Source organism: Myxocyprinus asiaticus, chromosome 30 (genome assembly GCF_019703515.2).
Source record: "Myxocyprinus asiaticus isolate MX2 ecotype Aquarium Trade chromosome 30, UBuf_Myxa_2, whole genome shotgun sequence".
In the NCBI taxonomy this organism is placed as follows: domain Eukaryota; kingdom Metazoa; phylum Chordata; class Actinopteri; order Cypriniformes; family Catostomidae; genus Myxocyprinus; species Myxocyprinus asiaticus.
Window position 1 is genome coordinate 11,195,281 of NC_059373.1, and position 18,115 is coordinate 11,213,395.

General features: G+C 37.2%; 1 protein-coding gene and 1 long non-coding RNA gene across 4 annotated transcripts in view; one reads left to right on the top strand and one right to left on the bottom strand.

Moving 5' to 3' along the window:
• The window catches only part of LOC127421409 (growth factor receptor-bound protein 10-like), an 82,213-nt gene extending 65,362 nt beyond the window's left edge, over positions 1–16,851 (top strand). For 2 of the 3 annotated variants that reach the window (XM_051664440.1, XM_051664442.1), the window contains 12 exons: positions 1,103–1,259; positions 4,302–4,417; positions 7,911–7,985; positions 8,259–8,396; positions 8,661–8,771; positions 8,948–9,046; positions 9,488–9,565; positions 10,574–10,690; positions 10,775–10,841; positions 11,038–11,125; positions 11,212–11,305; positions 12,652–16,851. In XM_051664440.1, coding sequence (XP_051520400.1) covers positions 1,103–1,259; positions 4,302–4,417; positions 7,911–7,985; positions 8,259–8,396; positions 8,661–8,771; positions 8,948–9,046; positions 9,488–9,565; positions 10,574–10,690; positions 10,775–10,841; positions 11,038–11,125; positions 11,212–11,305; positions 12,652–12,798 — 1,287 coding nt within the window. In that variant the 3' untranslated portion in view covers positions 12,799–16,851. Of the gene's footprint in view, positions 421–1,102; positions 1,260–4,301; positions 4,418–7,910; positions 7,986–8,258; positions 8,397–8,660; positions 8,772–8,947; positions 9,047–9,487; positions 9,566–10,573; positions 10,691–10,774; positions 10,842–11,037; positions 11,126–11,211; positions 11,306–12,651 lie in introns of all 3 variants that reach the window. The other variant, XM_051664441.1, reaches the window with a different exon arrangement.
• LOC127421424 (uncharacterized) lies at positions 7,674–8,310 on the bottom strand. Its single transcript, XR_007893990.1, has 3 exons — positions 8,223–8,310; positions 7,903–8,018; positions 7,674–7,770 (listed from the first exon to the last, which is right to left on the bottom strand). It is a non-coding gene; the product is annotated as an uncharacterized LOC127421424 (long non-coding RNA).
• Positions 16,852–18,115: the final 1,264 nt, after the last annotated feature.

An 18,115-nucleotide genomic window follows, 5' to 3' on the forward strand; every position in this document is an offset into this window, starting at 1 on the left:
TGAATCTTTGTGTTTTAGTAGTGTCTAAATTCTGTGCTTCTATGTTAGCTTCTTTTGCACTGTAAAACAAGTCGTAAAGTGTGTTCATAATTGTCGCTACATTTTTGAATGGGTGTTTGTATGTTTAGAAGTGCGTGCTGTGGATCTCCACTGTTGATTGTGCACCATGTCGCACACGTTGTGCGTTAAATTACTTGACATTTCTGCTTTGTATCTGTGCACATAAGAAGACAACCGTATGATCTTTTCTCTCCTCTGTCCTCTTTCTGGGCCGCTGGCTTTGGAATTTACGTGAATTCTGCCTCTTAATGGAGTAGATCCTCTTGTGTGTGCATATTTGAGTCAGTCACGCTTATGAGCACCGGGCTCCTTCTAAACATGATAAAAATCTGTGCAGATACAGTTGAAGTAAACATAAATGTAGGTATATACAAAAGCATATACATTTAAAAAAGTATAAAGAATTTTCTTTCAGCATTCACTTCTTGTAAAGTTATGCATTGGGCATTGTTTTTACTCTTTGATACCCAAAAAGTTTGTTTATAGCACATAGTCGTGCACATCTCTTTGTTTCCTGTTAGCACGAATGTCTGTAAATAGGACTTACCTTTTTTTTTTAATTTTTAAATTTCACAACTTTTCAAAAAGTGGTCTCATGGCAAGCACAAGCTGTTGAAACGTAAACTATATAATCATCTCTCATCTTGAGCATTGTGTGAATGCGTCTCTAATAGTTTGACAAATTGTAATCAATGAGAACATGGCCTTGAGGTTATTTTAAAGGGATAGTTCTCTAAAAATGAAAATTTGTCATCCTGACCCTTCTTTCTTCTGTGGCACATAAAAGATGTTTAGCCAAACATAAGTCTCCGTCACCATTTACTTGCATTGTATCTTTTTTTCCATGCAATGAATGGTGACTGAGGTTGTCATTCTGCCAAATATCTCTCTTTGTTTTGCATGGCAGAAAGTAAGTCATATGGGTTTGGAATGACATGAAGGTGAGTAGATAATGACAGAATTTTCATTTTTGGGTGAGCTGCATCTTTAATTGGTCTGTGCATTCCTAATTGACTATTAATATGTTGTGTGTGTTCAACAGATTATCAAGGTTTTCAGTGAAGATGGAGTGGGAAAAGTCGTGGAAGTCCCTGCTGATATGACAGCCAGAGATATGTGTCAGTTCCTGGTCTACAAAAGCCACTGCCTGGACGACAACTGCTGGTCGCTAGTGGAGCATCACTCCTTACTTGGTTTGGGTAAGCTAGAATGTGTATATTTTCTTCTGTCTGCGCCCATGTGTTTGTGTGCATGCAGTACACACCCAGTAGTGGAGGACACGCTGTTCCATTCGGGGACACTAGGTTCCCTGCTCACTGCGTTCCGTCTAACAGGAAATCACCTCTCAGCAAGCCCAGACTTACTGTACAGTCTTATACACGCATATTTGTTTTCTTATTAATATTTAAAGGGATAGTACAGCAACAATTTTTTTTTTGACATAATTTACTTTCTTTGTTCCAAACATATTGACTTTCTGGAGGTGTTAGGCAGTGTTGGCAACTTTGAAATTAAAAAATTTTTTCTCCTTAGATTGGTATCTATCTAATATGTTCCTCTGACTTAATCAAAACCCAGTAGGCAGCTAATATTGAAGATGGCATAACCTGTCTGTTAATTTTACTGTCCATTCTAGTAATGTTGTTTGGGGTCAATTTGACCTCAGCAAAAAAGAAATTGTAGAAAAATATATAACAGACCTAAATAAGGAAATTCAATAATGCCCTGCCATACTGTGTACTTCAGTCAGAGAATATTATCTTGTGAAAATTAATTGAATTTCTCATGTTTTAGGTCTCTGAATGTTTTCCATCCATTCTCATAAGTTTAGAAAAAGTCATGAAGTGTCAATCTGATACTTAAATGTTAAAGGAAAAATTAGGCTAGCATTCTGCCTTACATCTCCTTTTGTGTTCCACAAAAGAAAAAAGCATGCAGGTTTAGAACAAACATGACATTTTCAACTATCCCTTTAAGTATGTTTATTTTTTTAATTTATTTTTTTATAGGTAATCAACTAAGACCACAAACAGTACATAAGGGTTAAAAATGTGATCCTTTTGAATAGAAAAATAAGATGGAAAAGAGGAGGAAGAGAGTAAGGGTTGCTAAGAAGGATTTAGTCTCGCTGGCAATCAACGAGGACACGTGTGGCTGCCTATTTCTCAGGCAGATTACAGATTAACCTCTGACTAAATCATACTCAACAGATTTAACTCTTCCTGACCTTTAGAAATGTAGTCATCATTCGCGTAAGGAGTTAAAATGGCTTGTATTGTGGCATCTCTGAGAGTGAGAGCTAACGGCATAATTCAATATTCAAACTGGCACAAGCAACTCCTAGTTTGAAGCCAACATTGACATTTTGTCATGCCTTTTGCATAGCAAACGTTCCTGAATTGCATGGTGGAGTCACATGGTATGATGTCATAATGTAATAGGGTGTGGTCTGCTTTAGTGCGTTGACGTATGATTGGCTGCAATCTCAGGGGAGGTTGAGCTTTTTGTGGTGTAGTTGAATGTGTTACCCCAATACTTCTGGACATATTACACCATCAACATTACAAAAACCTTCTAGAAACATTGCTCTTACATATGCCATTAGCAGAGTGACTCTGCTGACTTTGCTGCCATCAGCCCTCAGTGCAATCAAGCTAAAAACATGACCTCATCCCTCTGCAATGCCTCTCTCTTTCCCTTAATTTTTCTTTATCTATCTTTCATGCACAGAGTCATGCTCTCTCTCTCTCTCTCTCTCTCTCGCTCTCGCTCTTTTGCTTTGGAGGAGTGAGTTAGTGCAGGAGGGGTTAGATATACAACAAATCCATTAGATGGCAATGCAATACTTACATTATACAATTCATTTAGATAATTTTATTAGTATTGGATATTGCACAATGCTGGATGATGAAATATTTCTAACAAGTGTATCTTTTTTTATTTTATTAAATAATTCAGATATTTCACACTGTCAATAACACCCTATACAGAATACCTGTATAATTAGGCTGGGGGGATTCTTATAAAAACCTGTAAAGAAAATGTCCTGGTACTATTTTACCACCTATTTTAGGGCCGTTAAAAACAAATTCTCTGTGGCATTATTTTCTTGACTGTTATGCACATTTGTGTCCCCAATTCTCAATACCACAATGCAAAGATGGGCTTTATGAAATTCTCATTACCGCAATCACTGTAAATGTACTGGATTGCGTGTTATCTGATTTTCCTTTTTTTCAATTTATTTTTTAATTATTATTATTGTAAACCCCTCCCCCCTATAGTTAAATAAATACATTGTTACGGTAATGAGAGTCAAACTTGAAAACAATGTAAATAGTAAAAATAAAGTATCCAGCTTGTTATAGTAGTTAGAATTGGGGTGTAAATTTGCTTAAGTGTCTCCAAAATTATATTACAACACAAAAAATTGCAATGATGCTAAATGTAGGCTTAATCTTCTTTCTTTTATGGTTTGGGGTTAAAATATAACCAGGACAGTTTCTTGACAAGTTTCATATGAGTTCCATAAGACCCATTCTTTCAATCAAAAACAGCTAGATGGAGCACACCGAAATGAAACAGAATCCAGGAGTCTCTAAACACATTTTTGATAGTTGGGCTGTTTTACTTGACATGCTGTCTTAGAAATGCTCAAAACACACTAAAAAAAAAGTGTGAAAAACAATGTAACAGCAAGATACATCTGCATGTGTACTGCTATAATGGCAGTGCTTTAAAAGGGATGAATTTAAAGACAATCTTGCTTTGTCAGCATGCTAATTAATGGACCGGTGCTAAAATAGCAAAGGTAGATGGGTAAAGTTTGTCAAGACAAAGTTTGATGTTGGCTTGACAAAGCATTGTCTGAAAGCTTAAACTAGTTTGAAGTTTAAAGTTTGATGGTTCTAAAGGCTTTACAGTAAGACAAACAGCCAGCTTGCTAGCTAGATAAATCTAAATGGATTGATATATAACATGAGTTAGAGCAGTCTGAAGGTCTGTGCCGAGTTTGGTGGACGTAATTTGAAAACTGCAAATCCCTTGGTTTAGGGATTTTTTTTTAGGGATTTTTTCTTTTAGGTATTTTGGAAAAGCCCTAACCCATGAAGGTAAAATAACAGTATGTTGGCAACTAGTCGATTGCTTGGCAATCTACTTGCTTAATTTTTTATATAAAAGTTATTTTCCTATTTTTGCCATAACTATCGCTTTTGTTTGTTTGTTTTGTTTGTATACAGAGAGGTGTCTGGAAGATCATGAGCTGGTGGTCCAGGTGCAGGCCTGCATGTCTCCAGAGAGCAAGTTCCTCTTCAGGAAGAACTACGCCAAGTATGAGTTCTTCAGAAACCCAATGGTGAGTTCCACACTTGTAAGCGTTTCACCAACCACCTTCATTTCCCTCAGGCCACCCATGTCTTTCCTTCTATCAGGACCACCACTCCAAGCCTAAATCCTTTGAAATGAAAGTCTGATTATCCTCAAATACCTCACTAAGAACAATTGATTTATGACCTACAAGTTATAAGCCCTTTAAAAATTAAAATATCTGTATAAACCGGCAAGTTCCCACATTCCTGTTTTCAATACGCAGGAAGAACCTCATGATTAATCCATTTGCAGTCAATCAGAACAACTTGTACGTTCCACCTCACAAAGCAAGTAACCTGCTTTTTTTTCTTGTGCGCCAGTACACGACACCTTTTAACTGATGCCATTTTGACAAGTACATTTGAACCTGTGTCACAAGCGCCTTACAGTGTGAATACTGTGCACCTTTATTTTATCTCGCTTTATAAGCCTTTGACTTTTTGTATGATTGGAAAAAATTATGCAAAAGCTTAATCTTATTTGAGCCTGTGCTTTAGTATGGTATGTGCAGTTGCATGTATCTGCGTGTGTCAGCCTTTAGGGTGTCTTTGGGCCGGTTAGTCCGAGTCTTTCTGACAGAGCACTTAACCTGCTCTGGGTAATCTCTGGCTTTGGCAAATGCTTAGTGCAACTCATCCAAATTAGCTTTAGAGGAGGTTCAGCCTGTGTGTGCGTGAATTTGTACATGCTTCTTATGATTGTGTTCTTGTAGCTTAACTTGTTAAGGTTATTTGTTCAAACTCCAGGAAAGGCAAGTACTGATAAAATGTATAGCTTACAAGAAAGACCTACCATGAGCTCAGAAGTTATTGGTGATACTGTACAATATGCTTCTGTTGAACACATACACTCACTGAGCACTTTATTAGGAACAACATGGTCCTAATAAAGCGCCCGACGTGGTCTTCTGCTGTTGTAGCCCATTCACTTCAAGGTTTGACATGTTGTGCATTCTGAGATGTTATTCTGCTCACTTCATTTGTACAGAGTGATTATCTGAGTTACCATAGCCTTTCTGTCAGCTCGAACCAATCTGGCTATTCTCCGTTGATCTCTCATCAACAAGGCATTTCTGCATAACTGCCGCTCACTGGATGTTTTTGGCACCGTTCTGAGTAAACTCTAGAGACTGTCGAGCATGAAAATCCCAGGAGATCAGCAGTTACAGAAATGCTCAAACCAGCCCGTCTGGAACAAACAATCATGCCACGGTCCAAATCACTGAGATCACATTTTGTCCCATTCTGATGGGTGATGTGAAGATTAACTGAAACTCCTGACTCATATCTGCATGATTTTATGCATTGCACTGCTGCCACACGATTGGCTGATTAGATAATCGCATGAAAATGTAGGTGTACAAGTGTACCTATAAAAGTGCTCGGTGAGTAAGTCGGAGCGATTTCAACGTAAAATTAAAAAAAATAATAATATTTAACTTCCTAAGACCCCTGCGTGACTGCTGTGTGCAGTTTCCTTTTCGATTTGTAACTAGCAGCACCAATAAATAAGCAAAAAATAAAAATACTAAACATTTAGTTTTCCTAAAAATTTATGTCCATATATGTGGACAGCAGGACTAAGTTGTGACATTTTAAATAAAGTATAGGGTTTTTTTTCATCAAATTGTTTGTTTCCAGGAGTGTTGGTTGTTCATGTTTTTGAGACGTTATAGACATTATTGCTGATGTTCTATAAAGCTGAATAAAAAAATTCTTATTCAAAAGTAATGGCCAGCATCATCCAATCACTGCCAGCCATTGCTTTATAAAATTCTGAATCTATGAATTGATTATCATTGTCCCATGTCTGCCAAAAATGTTGAGTGGTCCAAACACAGTGGCAGGCCATGCATTTACAGTCTAGGCCTTCAGTGTGATTCATGCCATTAAGAAAACACAGTTTCACAATGAATAAGACACCCTACACCCTTTGGGCATCATAAATTATGTCACAGCTAACTAGTAATACCAACTGACATTTTAAAAACACGTCCACGCACGAAAGCCAGAACTTGAAACGACACTTAATGCTCAAGTAAGCTTAATTTTAACTGCAGCATGACTGTTTTGTGAAATGAAAATCTCCCGAACAGACATTCAAAAATCATTATTTTTCATATGAATCTACCAAGGTGGTCTATAATACCTGGAAAAATCTATCTAATAATATTTGCGATTTAAATGTTGCTTACAATAAATTTCGTTTCTTCAGGGTACATGGTTATGCTGCGTTGCATTCAAGTTGGATGTGGGATATTCCTACTTGATATCTCCGACCATAAATGCATTCTATTCCCTGATATTCGGAACTGCAACGCTTCCGTTAGCTTAGCAGGGGTTTGACTCTCATTAGAGATGTCTCCTAGCAACCCAGTTGATAAACAGTGCTGCAGCGCTAGCATTTGTGCTTCAGGTGTACGATTATCAAAAGAGATTATAATGTTTTATACACCTGTTTCTGCAGGCGTTTGTTAAACAAGCTTTAATATCATGTAATGTGGAAACAAACTCATTTATCGATATTACTTAATAAAGTGAATGTTTATCACTTTGTACATCTTCCTGAGTGTCGACATGTTTGTGTGACATCATGCCCCTGCATCTCAGCGAAATCGGAGTTGAGAATTTCTGCACAAGCCTACAAGTTGTAATTCTGACTTCAAGATGCATTGCATTGCACTTTTCCAAGTAGGAAGTTGTAAAATCCGACTTTCCAAGTTGAATGGAACGCAGCACTACTTTTCAAAACTTGACCGACGCTGAATTCTTAAGCAGCCTAACTTACACTTAGAAAACTCCTGATGTTGCTTTAACAATGCAAAAAGTACTTACCAATTTACTTGAAGTGAAAATCAGTCCTCATTTCCTGTTTAAAGGAATAGTTCACCCAAAAATGAAAATTTGCTGATAATTTACTCAACCTCAGGCCATCCAAGATGTATGAGTTTCTTTCTTCATCAAAACAGAATTTAAGACTTTTAGGATTTCATTTCAGGCCTCCTCCTCTAAACAATGCAAGTGAATGTCCTCTATTTTTTGATGGTCCAAAATGCATATTTAGGGTGCATCAAAATAATCCAATTATCCAACAAAGACTGCTGAGGGCATTAAATGTAATACAAATTGCATTCCTCCAAAGTATGAATCGTTAATGGAACCATTTAGGAATTGTAATCGTTAAAAGGAACCAGAACTGTAATAGTTAAAATCCTTACATTTCCCATCCCTACCTATCGTAGAAGTCGTTGTAACCATGGAAATGGAAATCACTTCAGATGAAAATGTATCTGATTGACCTTGGAGTTGGTTGGTTTGGTTCATGCCTTGAAGCAAATGCCTATGAAGAAAATTAATGAGAAACATACTTCTAGAATCAAGGGCTGCAGAAAAAGTGGGCGTTCACTATTGCTCTCTATTGGCATATGTCTGAGACACACTGTCTTTTCTGACTGAGCTTTCTTTATCTTACTCCTGTAGAACTTCTTTCCAGAGCAGATGGTAGCGTGGTGTCAAGAATCGAATGGCTCTATCCCACAGTCACAGATGTTACAGGTGAGAAAGACACACAGCTGAGCGGCAACAGATCTGTGACACAGCAAAATCTGGATTAGCCCACATTATTATCCTGTGCGTCACGCTTGTATGACTCTGTGCGATTGCCAGTGCATCTGATGTAAGAATGTGCATCTGAATGGATTTAAATAGCTTTTTTCTGAGTACAAGCTTGCCTTGTGATAATACAGAGGCCGACATATTGAAGCATGGAATGCATCCAGATATAAAACTTACTTTCCAGATGGCCGTCTGTTCTTCTCCCCTGTGCAGAATTTCTTGAATTCCAGCAGCTGTCCTGAAATCCAGGGCTTCCTTTATATGAAAGAGACGGGCCGCAAGTCCTGGAAGAAACTTTACATGTTTTTGCGCCGTTCTGGACTGTACTATTCTACTAAAGGAATTTCAAAGGCAAGCTAGACTTTATCAAGTCTTTAATGTCTTTTTTTTAAATTATTAACTCACTGTTGCTTATTAACTTTTGACAGTTGCAAATATGTATTACAAAATATTTCCTGGAAATATGCAATTTTGAGTAGATTTCATGCTCATAATTGATTAAGATAATAGGAAATTCCAGGATTTCTCCTGGATTCTGTTTAAAGCAATTATTCTTCTGGGCTGTCTGTGGGGGATGTAGGAGCATTTTGATCACGGTTTAATTGCGTCATTTAGGAACCAAGGCATCTGCATTTACTGTCCGACTTGGAGGAAAGCAATATTTTCACTGTGATGACGGGCAAAAAGATGCACAATGCACCCACCGACTACCCGTTCTGCATTAAGGTGAGAGGAAAGATGGTTGTGATGGCGTTACAAATAATGTGATGCTGTTAAAAATAATAGGTGAAATAAATCAGTGAAATACCATAAATAGCATTGCCTCATCAGGTACAGTGCATGCTTGTAGTTATTAACCTTAGTGCCTTGATTTGACAGTAAATATCTTGCTTGATTGACAGCCCAGTAAGGGCAGCACAGAACTAAAGGAGCTGAAGATGTTGTGTGCTGAAGACGAACGGAGCAGAACATGCTGGATGACTGCTTTCAGACTGCTGAAGGTAAACGCACACCACTGCTCATATACTTTTATGCAGTGAACACACACATTGATGAATAATCTTGGATTCACTCAACGTTGCTTTGAATAAAAGCCAAATGCATTAATGTAAGCAAATGTAAATGCTCCCTTGGGACATCAAGTCTGAATTTTCAACATGGAAAAACATGCCCAAACAGAAGTTGATGTAACATTAAATATATACATTTATTTGACAGTTTGTAAGTTTTTTTTTTTATTTTTTTTTATTGAGAAGCTTTGTAATAAATTATTAAAATACTAAACAGTTTATTCAGGTATTTAGGCCAAACGTTTTTTTGGAGACTTAAAAAATCCAGCATCGAATTCAGTGTGAAAAACTTTGGAAATATTGTATTGTACTCTCAAAAAAATTTGGTCCGTCCATGTTAACTCACACACACACACTCTCTCTTCTGTCTAGTTCGGTATTCTGCTTTATCAAAATTACAAGACACCTCACCAGAGAAAGGCCACCATCTCAAACTTCAGCGCACCTGTGGTAAGAAACCGCCTCTTATCAACCTATTCGTGTTTGTTTTATGCTAATCAGTGCAGATTCTCTAGTGCAGTTGGTGGGTTAAATGTACTGCTTTCACGCTTCTCTGAGCTCACCTTGTATTTTATGCACCCTGTGTGCTCTTTAGGAACGCTCTTGCCTAGAGGTCAATTAATCTGCAGATAATCTTCTCCTAACAGTATGAACACAGAGTGCTAATGCTAATGAAGCATGCAGCTATAGAATCCTTTACACCGATTTGCACTGGGAACCTTTATGTAATGCAGGGGAAACTGTGCTAACACAGAGGGTTAAGGATTAATTTTGAAGGTATTACGGCGTCAGTGTTTTTTAGAGAAGTTAAATAGAAACTTAAAATGTATAACAGTGTACTCCCATTGGTACTGTAATTGTAATGTAGTTTTAGAGGATCATTTAGGAATTTTTGCTCAGATATTGCGTGAAGGATACTTATAATAAGCATGGTGACCGTGCCATTAATACTGTACTGTTAATATTATTTTAAATATGGTTGTATTTAAATAAATTCAAAAGGAGTTATATAACCTTTGTAACGTGCTTTTGTAATGTGCTTTTTTTTTTTTTATGTAATAAAGTCAATGCATTACTTGGAATCTATATTGCAAACCTTTGGGTGCAGGTCTTTCCCATGTTCATAAGAATCATAATTTATTTCATACAGTTTCTTAAAAGTGAATTCTCAAATGTAATTCATTTCTTGTCAACAATTTAGCCATTAAAAAATGACAAGCAAATAACAAAATGTGCAGAACTGACTTCTGTCTATAACCTAATACTGTGTAAAAATTGAAATTTATATTTTTTTAATGAAAATAAGCCATTGCTCAGAGTTGTTTTTTCTTTTTGTTCTTTTTTTTTTTTTTATTAAACAAATTGGTCAAAATTTGAGTTTGTAGATGTGAGTTCTTGTTAAATGAGTACTCGTTACTCAAGGGACAACAGTAAAGTGTATTATTATTTTTACTGTAGCGAAGCGTGTCAGAGAACTCCCTGGTTGCCATGGATTTCTCCGGCAGAACGGGCCGTGTTATTGACAACCCCGTGGAGGCGCAGAGCGCAGCCGTAGAAGAGGGACACACTTGGAGAGTGAGTAGTTATTACATACACACGCATTCTATGAAAAAAATATGTATAGTTTTATTGATTCACTTATAAGCATTCTCTACATAGAAGCGGAGTCAGAGAATGAATTTGCTGGGAAGCCCCAGTCCTTTACATCCTTCTCCGTTAAATTCAGGTGAGCATTGGCAGCTTTAGTATGTTTTAGTATTATTTTTCTTCAGTATTTAGCTTCTTTAAAATCCTCTGATGTTAATTTAACAAAAATAATCATCACATGGCATTACAGTTCAGTTTTACTTATCTTTGTAAGCTCTGCCTTCACTGAAGACCACATGAATAGCTAAATGTGCTCCTTTAATTTGTGTCCCCAGTGATCCACAGAACACAGTTATGGTTCCACGGGCGCATTATGAGAGAGGAGTCCCACAGAATGATCATTCAGCAGGGCCAAGTGGATGGGTACAGCATTTTCCACATTAGATGATATAAAGCACTGTTTTGACAGAAGACAGTGGAATTTACCTGTTAACTTTCTGATCTCACAGGTTGTTCCTGTTGCGAGACAGCCAGAGCAACCCGAAAGCTTTTGTTCTCACGCTGTGCCATCATCAGAAGATTAAACACTTCCAGATTTTACCTGTGAGTTCCTAATAATCACTTAATTCATATTTATTTTACTTATCAGAATCACAAGAATAAAAATTAATGTTTATTAGCCAAGTACTGTATGTTGCATTTACAATTAATTTGATGAATTAGCATGATATAGCAAGACAATATACAGTTGAAGTCAGACGTTTACATACACCATAGCCAAATACATTTAAACTTCAGTTTTTCACAATTCCTGACATTTAATCATAGAAAACATTCCCTGTCTTAGGTCAGTTAGGATCACTACTTTATTTTAAGAATGTGAAATGTCAGAATAATAGTAGAGGGAATGATTTATTTCAGCTTTTATTTCTTTCATCACATTCCCAGTGGGTCAGAAGTTTACGTACACTTTGTTAGTATTTGGTATCGTTGCCTTTAAATTGTTTAACTTGGGTCAAACATTTTGGGTAGCCTTCCACAAGCTTCTCACAATAAGTTGCTGGAATTTTGGCCCATTCCTCCAGACAGAACTGGTGTAACTGAGTCAGGTTTGTAGGCCCCCTTGCTTGCACACGCTTTTTCAGTTCTGCTCACAAATTTTCTATCAGATTGAGGTCAGGGCTTTGTGATGGCCACTTCAATACCTTGACTTTGTTGTCCTTAAGCCATTTTGCCACAACTTTGGAGGTATACTTGGGGTCATTGTCCATTTGGAAGACCCATTTGCAACTGAGCTTTAACTTCCTGGCTGATCTCTTGAGATGTTGCTTCAATATATCCACATAATTTTCCTTCCTCATGATGCCATCTATTTTGTGAAGTGCACCAGTCCCTCCTGCAGCAAATTCAGTACTACAACTATCAGAAGCTAATTGTCTAAAGGCTTGACATCATTTTCTGGAATTTTCCAAGATGCTTAAAGGCACAGTTAACTTAGTGTATGTAAACTTCTGACCCACTGGAATTGTGATATAATCAATTAAAAGTGAAACAATCTGTCTATATACAATTTTTGGAGAAATTACTCATGTCATGCACAAAGTAGATGTCCAAACCATTTGCCAAAACTATAGTTTGCTTATATGAAATCTGTGGAGTGGTTAAAATATTTAATGACTTCAACCTAAATGTATGTAAACTTCTGACTTCAACTGTACACATGCAATTAGCAATATACACACAGAATGTACAAAATGCATGATATGCAAACCAAAATGTCTGTATTGTGCATTTACAAATATACAATACATTTTACGTATCATACTTGTATAAATATATATGATATGATATGATAATGAATAATTAGCTCTCTTTTAGGCTGTTGGTTTCTTGAATTTTATCTACAGACTTTTTCATCATACATTTTTCTCTGTCTCTCTCACTGGCAGTTTGAGGAGGATGGGCAAGTCTTCTTTAGCCTCGACGACGGCTCCACCAAGTTCACAGACTTGATCCACCTGGTAGAATTCTACCAGCTCAACAGGGGCATCCTGCCCTGCAAACTTAAACACCCCTGCACCATGGTGGCCTTATGACCCCTTCCTTATCCTTATAAATAACACTCAAACACGTTGAAAAAAATTGTAACTGACATATTTTTTTGTTTTGTTTTTTTGTTTTTTTAAGAATTTTCAATCCTTTTTCACAATAAGCTGACGCAACTCATGGCTTTGGAAAAGTTTTTTTTTCCTTCTCATTGCTACGGGGATAGCATGGAAATGTTGGAAATAATTATGCTACAAACTTACTGGACACCCAGCCCTCTGACTTGATAAGTGTGCCATTTTTTTAACCATCTCTGTGGTAAAATGAATTGACTCCAAATTTGAAAAAGAGTCTTTTTCATCATTCAGGACCTGACAGGAGGCACCCCACCCACCCATGCCCTGCATAAACTGATTACATCAGGACCGTTTGTTTTTTTGTGTGTGGTGTGTCTGCGAGGACTTGCATTGCGAAAAGTTACTTGATGACGATTGATATGTATTTATGTTGTTATTTCCTACCTGAACATTTTGCACTCTCGAGCTGAAACAGGTGATCCACTTCATCCTGAGCTTACCGCAACAACTGCTAACCATTTGCCTTCCTCCAACTTTTCTGTCCTCCTTTTACCCCATCTCCCATTTTGGTCTTCTAAACTCTTCCAGGGGAATCCCTGCATAATGATTGGATTAGTGCAGAGATAGTGACAGTCATAGCCATTTGAGGTGTCTTACTCTGATATACATATCCTAAATGACAGCCAAAAACAAACGTAACCGGGTCAGATTTAATGCACCATGTCAGCAAGGAAGCACTAGTTGAAAGTGGTTGAAACTTGCACTCTAAAAAATGATACTTGATCGCTGTACTTTACCAGCATAAGAATTAGTTCAATACATGAAAATCCTTACCCTTATGTTGTTCCAAATCTGAAAGACTGACTTGCTTCTGTGGAACATGAGGATGTTGATGCTGTTATTTTTGTCCATATGATGAAATTTAATGGTAACTGAGGCTGTCAGTTCCTAACATTCTGTCTAACATCTTTTTTTGTCTCACGAAAAAAAAGTCAGCATCATCAACAAGAGACTGGAACATTTTCAGGTGAACTATCCCATTAAGTTTGGAGTTGAGACCAAGCTTTGCCATAGAGGAATGTTTTGGGTGAAATACTACATAAATTTGATAGACCGTATATGTGACTTGCTGTCGATTATCAAGGAAGATTTGCTTAGACTCGTCCCACATTTTGCATTAACAGCTTATAATGGAGCTCTTTGTGGTAACGCATCCTATAATTGCTCCATAGACTTCCATAGTAAGTGGATTTCTATCAAAGTGCTTTTTGTTTGTTTCTCAGTTAGTTTGTTTACAAAATGTGTGAGTCGAAACAGTTTTTCTGTGCATTCTAAGTTGTATTTAACCTGAAGCAGGAATGGAGAGCTTGGGAAACAGGGTTTAAAGGTGCCCTCAGTAATTTTGTATACATGTCGTCTTGGACTTACACTGACATCTAGAGGTGTGGATGCAGACTCATTTAAATGCAAAATGCCATTGTAGAAAGTCATGTGATCTTAACATGGCAGCCCCCATGAGGGGACCCTCTACATGTAGAATAAAATAGCTTTTATAAGGTTACTGAAATGACTAAAGCCTTCATCTCATGTGAGTGGTTATGATTTTGTATATATGTTTCAAAATGACAATTAATTTCTTAAGGAGTACAACTTTTTAATGAGGAAAAAAATGACTGAGTGCACCTTTAAAGATCAGTTATCACAATCTGTTCGATCCCATCCTATGAAAATTACAAAATCTACACCATGGTAATCCAGGTCACTGGTTCTCTTTAGGAGTATGAAAAAGGCCTGTGCATGAAAGTGCAATATCGATTATGCACAGTTTGAATTTAGAGCCATTAAAACTTGACATAGGCTATATAAGTAGCCACCAAAACTTGATCCAGGTCAAATAGGGCCACTAAAACTTGATCCAAGACACTTTTTTTTTGTTGTGCTGCCCACCCTGAGCACAATGGACCTTAGACAGGGTCAGCCCCATTTTTTATTTAATTAGTTTGAAAACAAGGCTGTGTAGGATAGACGAACAGTCTGTACGTTTGTTTAGGTTGAACTGTTATGTACCTTGGTGTTGATCGTTCCAAAAAAAAAAAACTTTCCAGTGGACAAAACACTCCGGAAAATTAGACATGACCTTACAACCTGTTGAATGGTCTGTATTATTCCTCAGAACCTTGATTTCATTCACATATATATAACTAGACTGATTAAGGTCCATTCAAGAGGGTTTTTGTACTTTTTTTTTTCTCTGTCTCCAGTTGGTGTGCATTTTTAGACTTACTTATTAGTATAGCCTGTAGCTTAACAACTGCCTTTCAAATCACTGTGCTGTTCTTGAGCCGTGTTAAAATCTTTAATTGACAGGTCAGGACAGAGTATGTGTCTGCAGGGACAAACTCGCACGCTCTAATAAAGACGTGAAGGAGTTGCACAATCGCATCTCCTATGCGTGTCTGTAATCCTCCAGGGCTTTGACATAATGCGGTGAGGAGATTAGCTCCCATTCCAGCTTTGCGACAAAAGAAGTTTAATGACAATAGCTGCTCGACAGTTACCTGCAGTGCTACTTAAGAGTTTCTACTTGTTTCTGATGTCCGCCTTGTTAACCTTCCAACACTGGCCCAGCAAGACTAAGCTACATGTCAATCTCTTATGGTTTTATATGCTATTTCTGACAGCTGACTGTTATGCTGTAGAGCTAGAACCATACACGCCTACATGACGAGAGTGTGTGCTATGCACACTACGATTGTAAATCACTTTGATACCACAAAAGTACCTTGTTTTAATTTTCACATAAGATTTCTTGAGATACTTTAAGCAAATTATTTCAACTCAGTGGTTAGTCTTATGTTAGCTACTACTCTGATCGTTGTCAATCAAGGGTTGCGTTGCGCCTTGCCTTAAGTTAGCATTTCACCAACTTTGTATCTTCACACAAATCTACTTCATACATTTCTACGAAGATTAGCAATGTTCTGCGCATTTAGTGTCAAGGATTCTAAGGTGGATCACATTAGGGTTTCAGTGCTATATTCATTGTGCTTATTTGATAATTTTTTTTTTTTTTTTTTTTACAATTAAAGCCTGCACAAGTTAGACAAGGGCGCCTGGACACGAAGTTTGTTCTAACTGGAATACATTGGGGTGGAATCTGATTCATTCCATCCAACTCTATCGCTACATGTATGTTTGGGTGCTGCTTGTACTCAGCGACCTGGGCTCATCATTTTTAAATCCCAGACATTCATTTGAAATATCAACTTGCCTCTCTTCCCTTACCTTGATTATGCCATTTTGGTAAATCTGGGGCAGGTGGAGGTGTATTTTCCCAAAATGGGCCAAGCTCGTAATTGGCTGGGCCAGGCCCAACCAGGCACCCTTGTGGAGACGGGCCTGGGACACAGATAGCCAATAGACACCACAGCAACAGAGCACATTTATTTCAAATCAGCATTGACCTATAAATCTCAAAGTAATCTAATGAATAAGACATCTGACAGTGGAAAAAATTTGTTAGTAGTTTCGTATATTAATGCTCTGGATAATCACAACAAGCTCTTGTTAGATGTCATCTGTGCTACCGTGGGGAGTGAGAGAAGTTTATTTCATATGCATGTTTGGATCATATGCCGCTGTGTCGACATTTTGCTACAGTTACAACTTACAACTTCTTGTAAGTATGTGAAGCCTAATAAGAGGAGGTAGTAGATCTAACACTGTATTAAAACATCATCAAAAGCTATATAAACATGGTGCGCTCCAAAACAGAATGAAGATATTATGCATGAAGTGCAAATTATGCATATTTCCTTTTGACTTGTACCAGTGTGCATATTTTGGCTTTATGTGTTTTCATTTTTATGTCACAAATGTCTTTTTATAAAGAGTATATATTACAGTATTAAATTAAGAATGTGTTATGTCTTTTTTTTTTTTAAAGTCAGTATTGACCAAGCAAATGTTTGGAATGTTAATATAATGATTAAACTGAGTCAGACCACACCTACATTTGACAAAATACTTAAGATTGCATAGCGCTGTGATCCTGCAATGGAAGAAATGAGAAAAAGTATTTCTGACTTTTTCTCTCATAGTTGTGACTTTATATCTCATAATTGCGATGACAAAATAAGGTCAAAATTGCAAGATATAAAGCTGTAAGTGTGAGAATTTATTTCCCTCATCCTTGGCAGGATCTGACTTTCATAACATACAAATTGTAGCCTGTTTAGGTTTTTTAAATATTCCAACGTCCTACAACTGAGCAGACCATAATGCACTGTAGGCTACATAAGTACAGCATAAAATAAGAAGTTTAAAAATACTATTTTCTTTAAGGCTGATATGTTTTTATAAATTAACTTCTATTAAAGAATGCAATTACTTTCATTGTACTATGTATCACACCATACACTCAAATACTTGTCTCTGTTATGTAGCTTGGTGTACTGTATGAATAACATTAAAGTATTTGCCTGATTATTGTTAATATAAATTGCCAGTAAAAAAGTGGGCTTGTCTTGGAATTTGAACCCAGGACCTCTTGCACTCTAAACGAGAATCATAACCCTAGACCAAGGAGCCTTAAATTTGTGGAAATATGTCATGCCACATTGCATAGGACTACAGGATCATCAACGTAAATGTGTTTGAATAGTCGTTTTGGTGCCAACAACTGTCGAATGGCGCCCCCTGGCAGCATCAACCCTGCAGTTGCATGAACCACTTCCACTTTGATAAGCAACACCCTGTCACAACAAATTATAAAAACATTGTATAGCAATAGCACTTGATAGCGATGAACATATAGTGAGGCTGGATGGAGGGCCCCTGGGCTGTAAGGTCTCACTGCCTATCAACTTTGAAAACAAATGTTTAATATACGCTTGAATATGTGGGCCCCACAGCTTAAACAAGGCTCCCTCAACAGGGCCCTGTGACTATGAGGGCCCCCAGCCCAGTTATAGGACCCTTTTGCATTACTGTTACTTCAAATTAAAAAAATTTGAGCCACTCTTTAACCTTATGATGCATATTATATTTGTTACATGACTTTCTAAAGCCTCTACATCATCAACATGATCGAAACTTTGCTGAAAACCCTATTGTATGCAATGCGGTAGATTTGTACTGCCTCCTGGTGAAATTTTCCATGCTCTTGGAAGTAGAAGACCCTGTAATATAATTTCCTGAATGGCTACCTTCATATTTTGATGCACTCATCTTTTTAAGTGAAATCTTTGCTGATTTTGATAAAGTAAAATGAACAATAATGTTTATATTG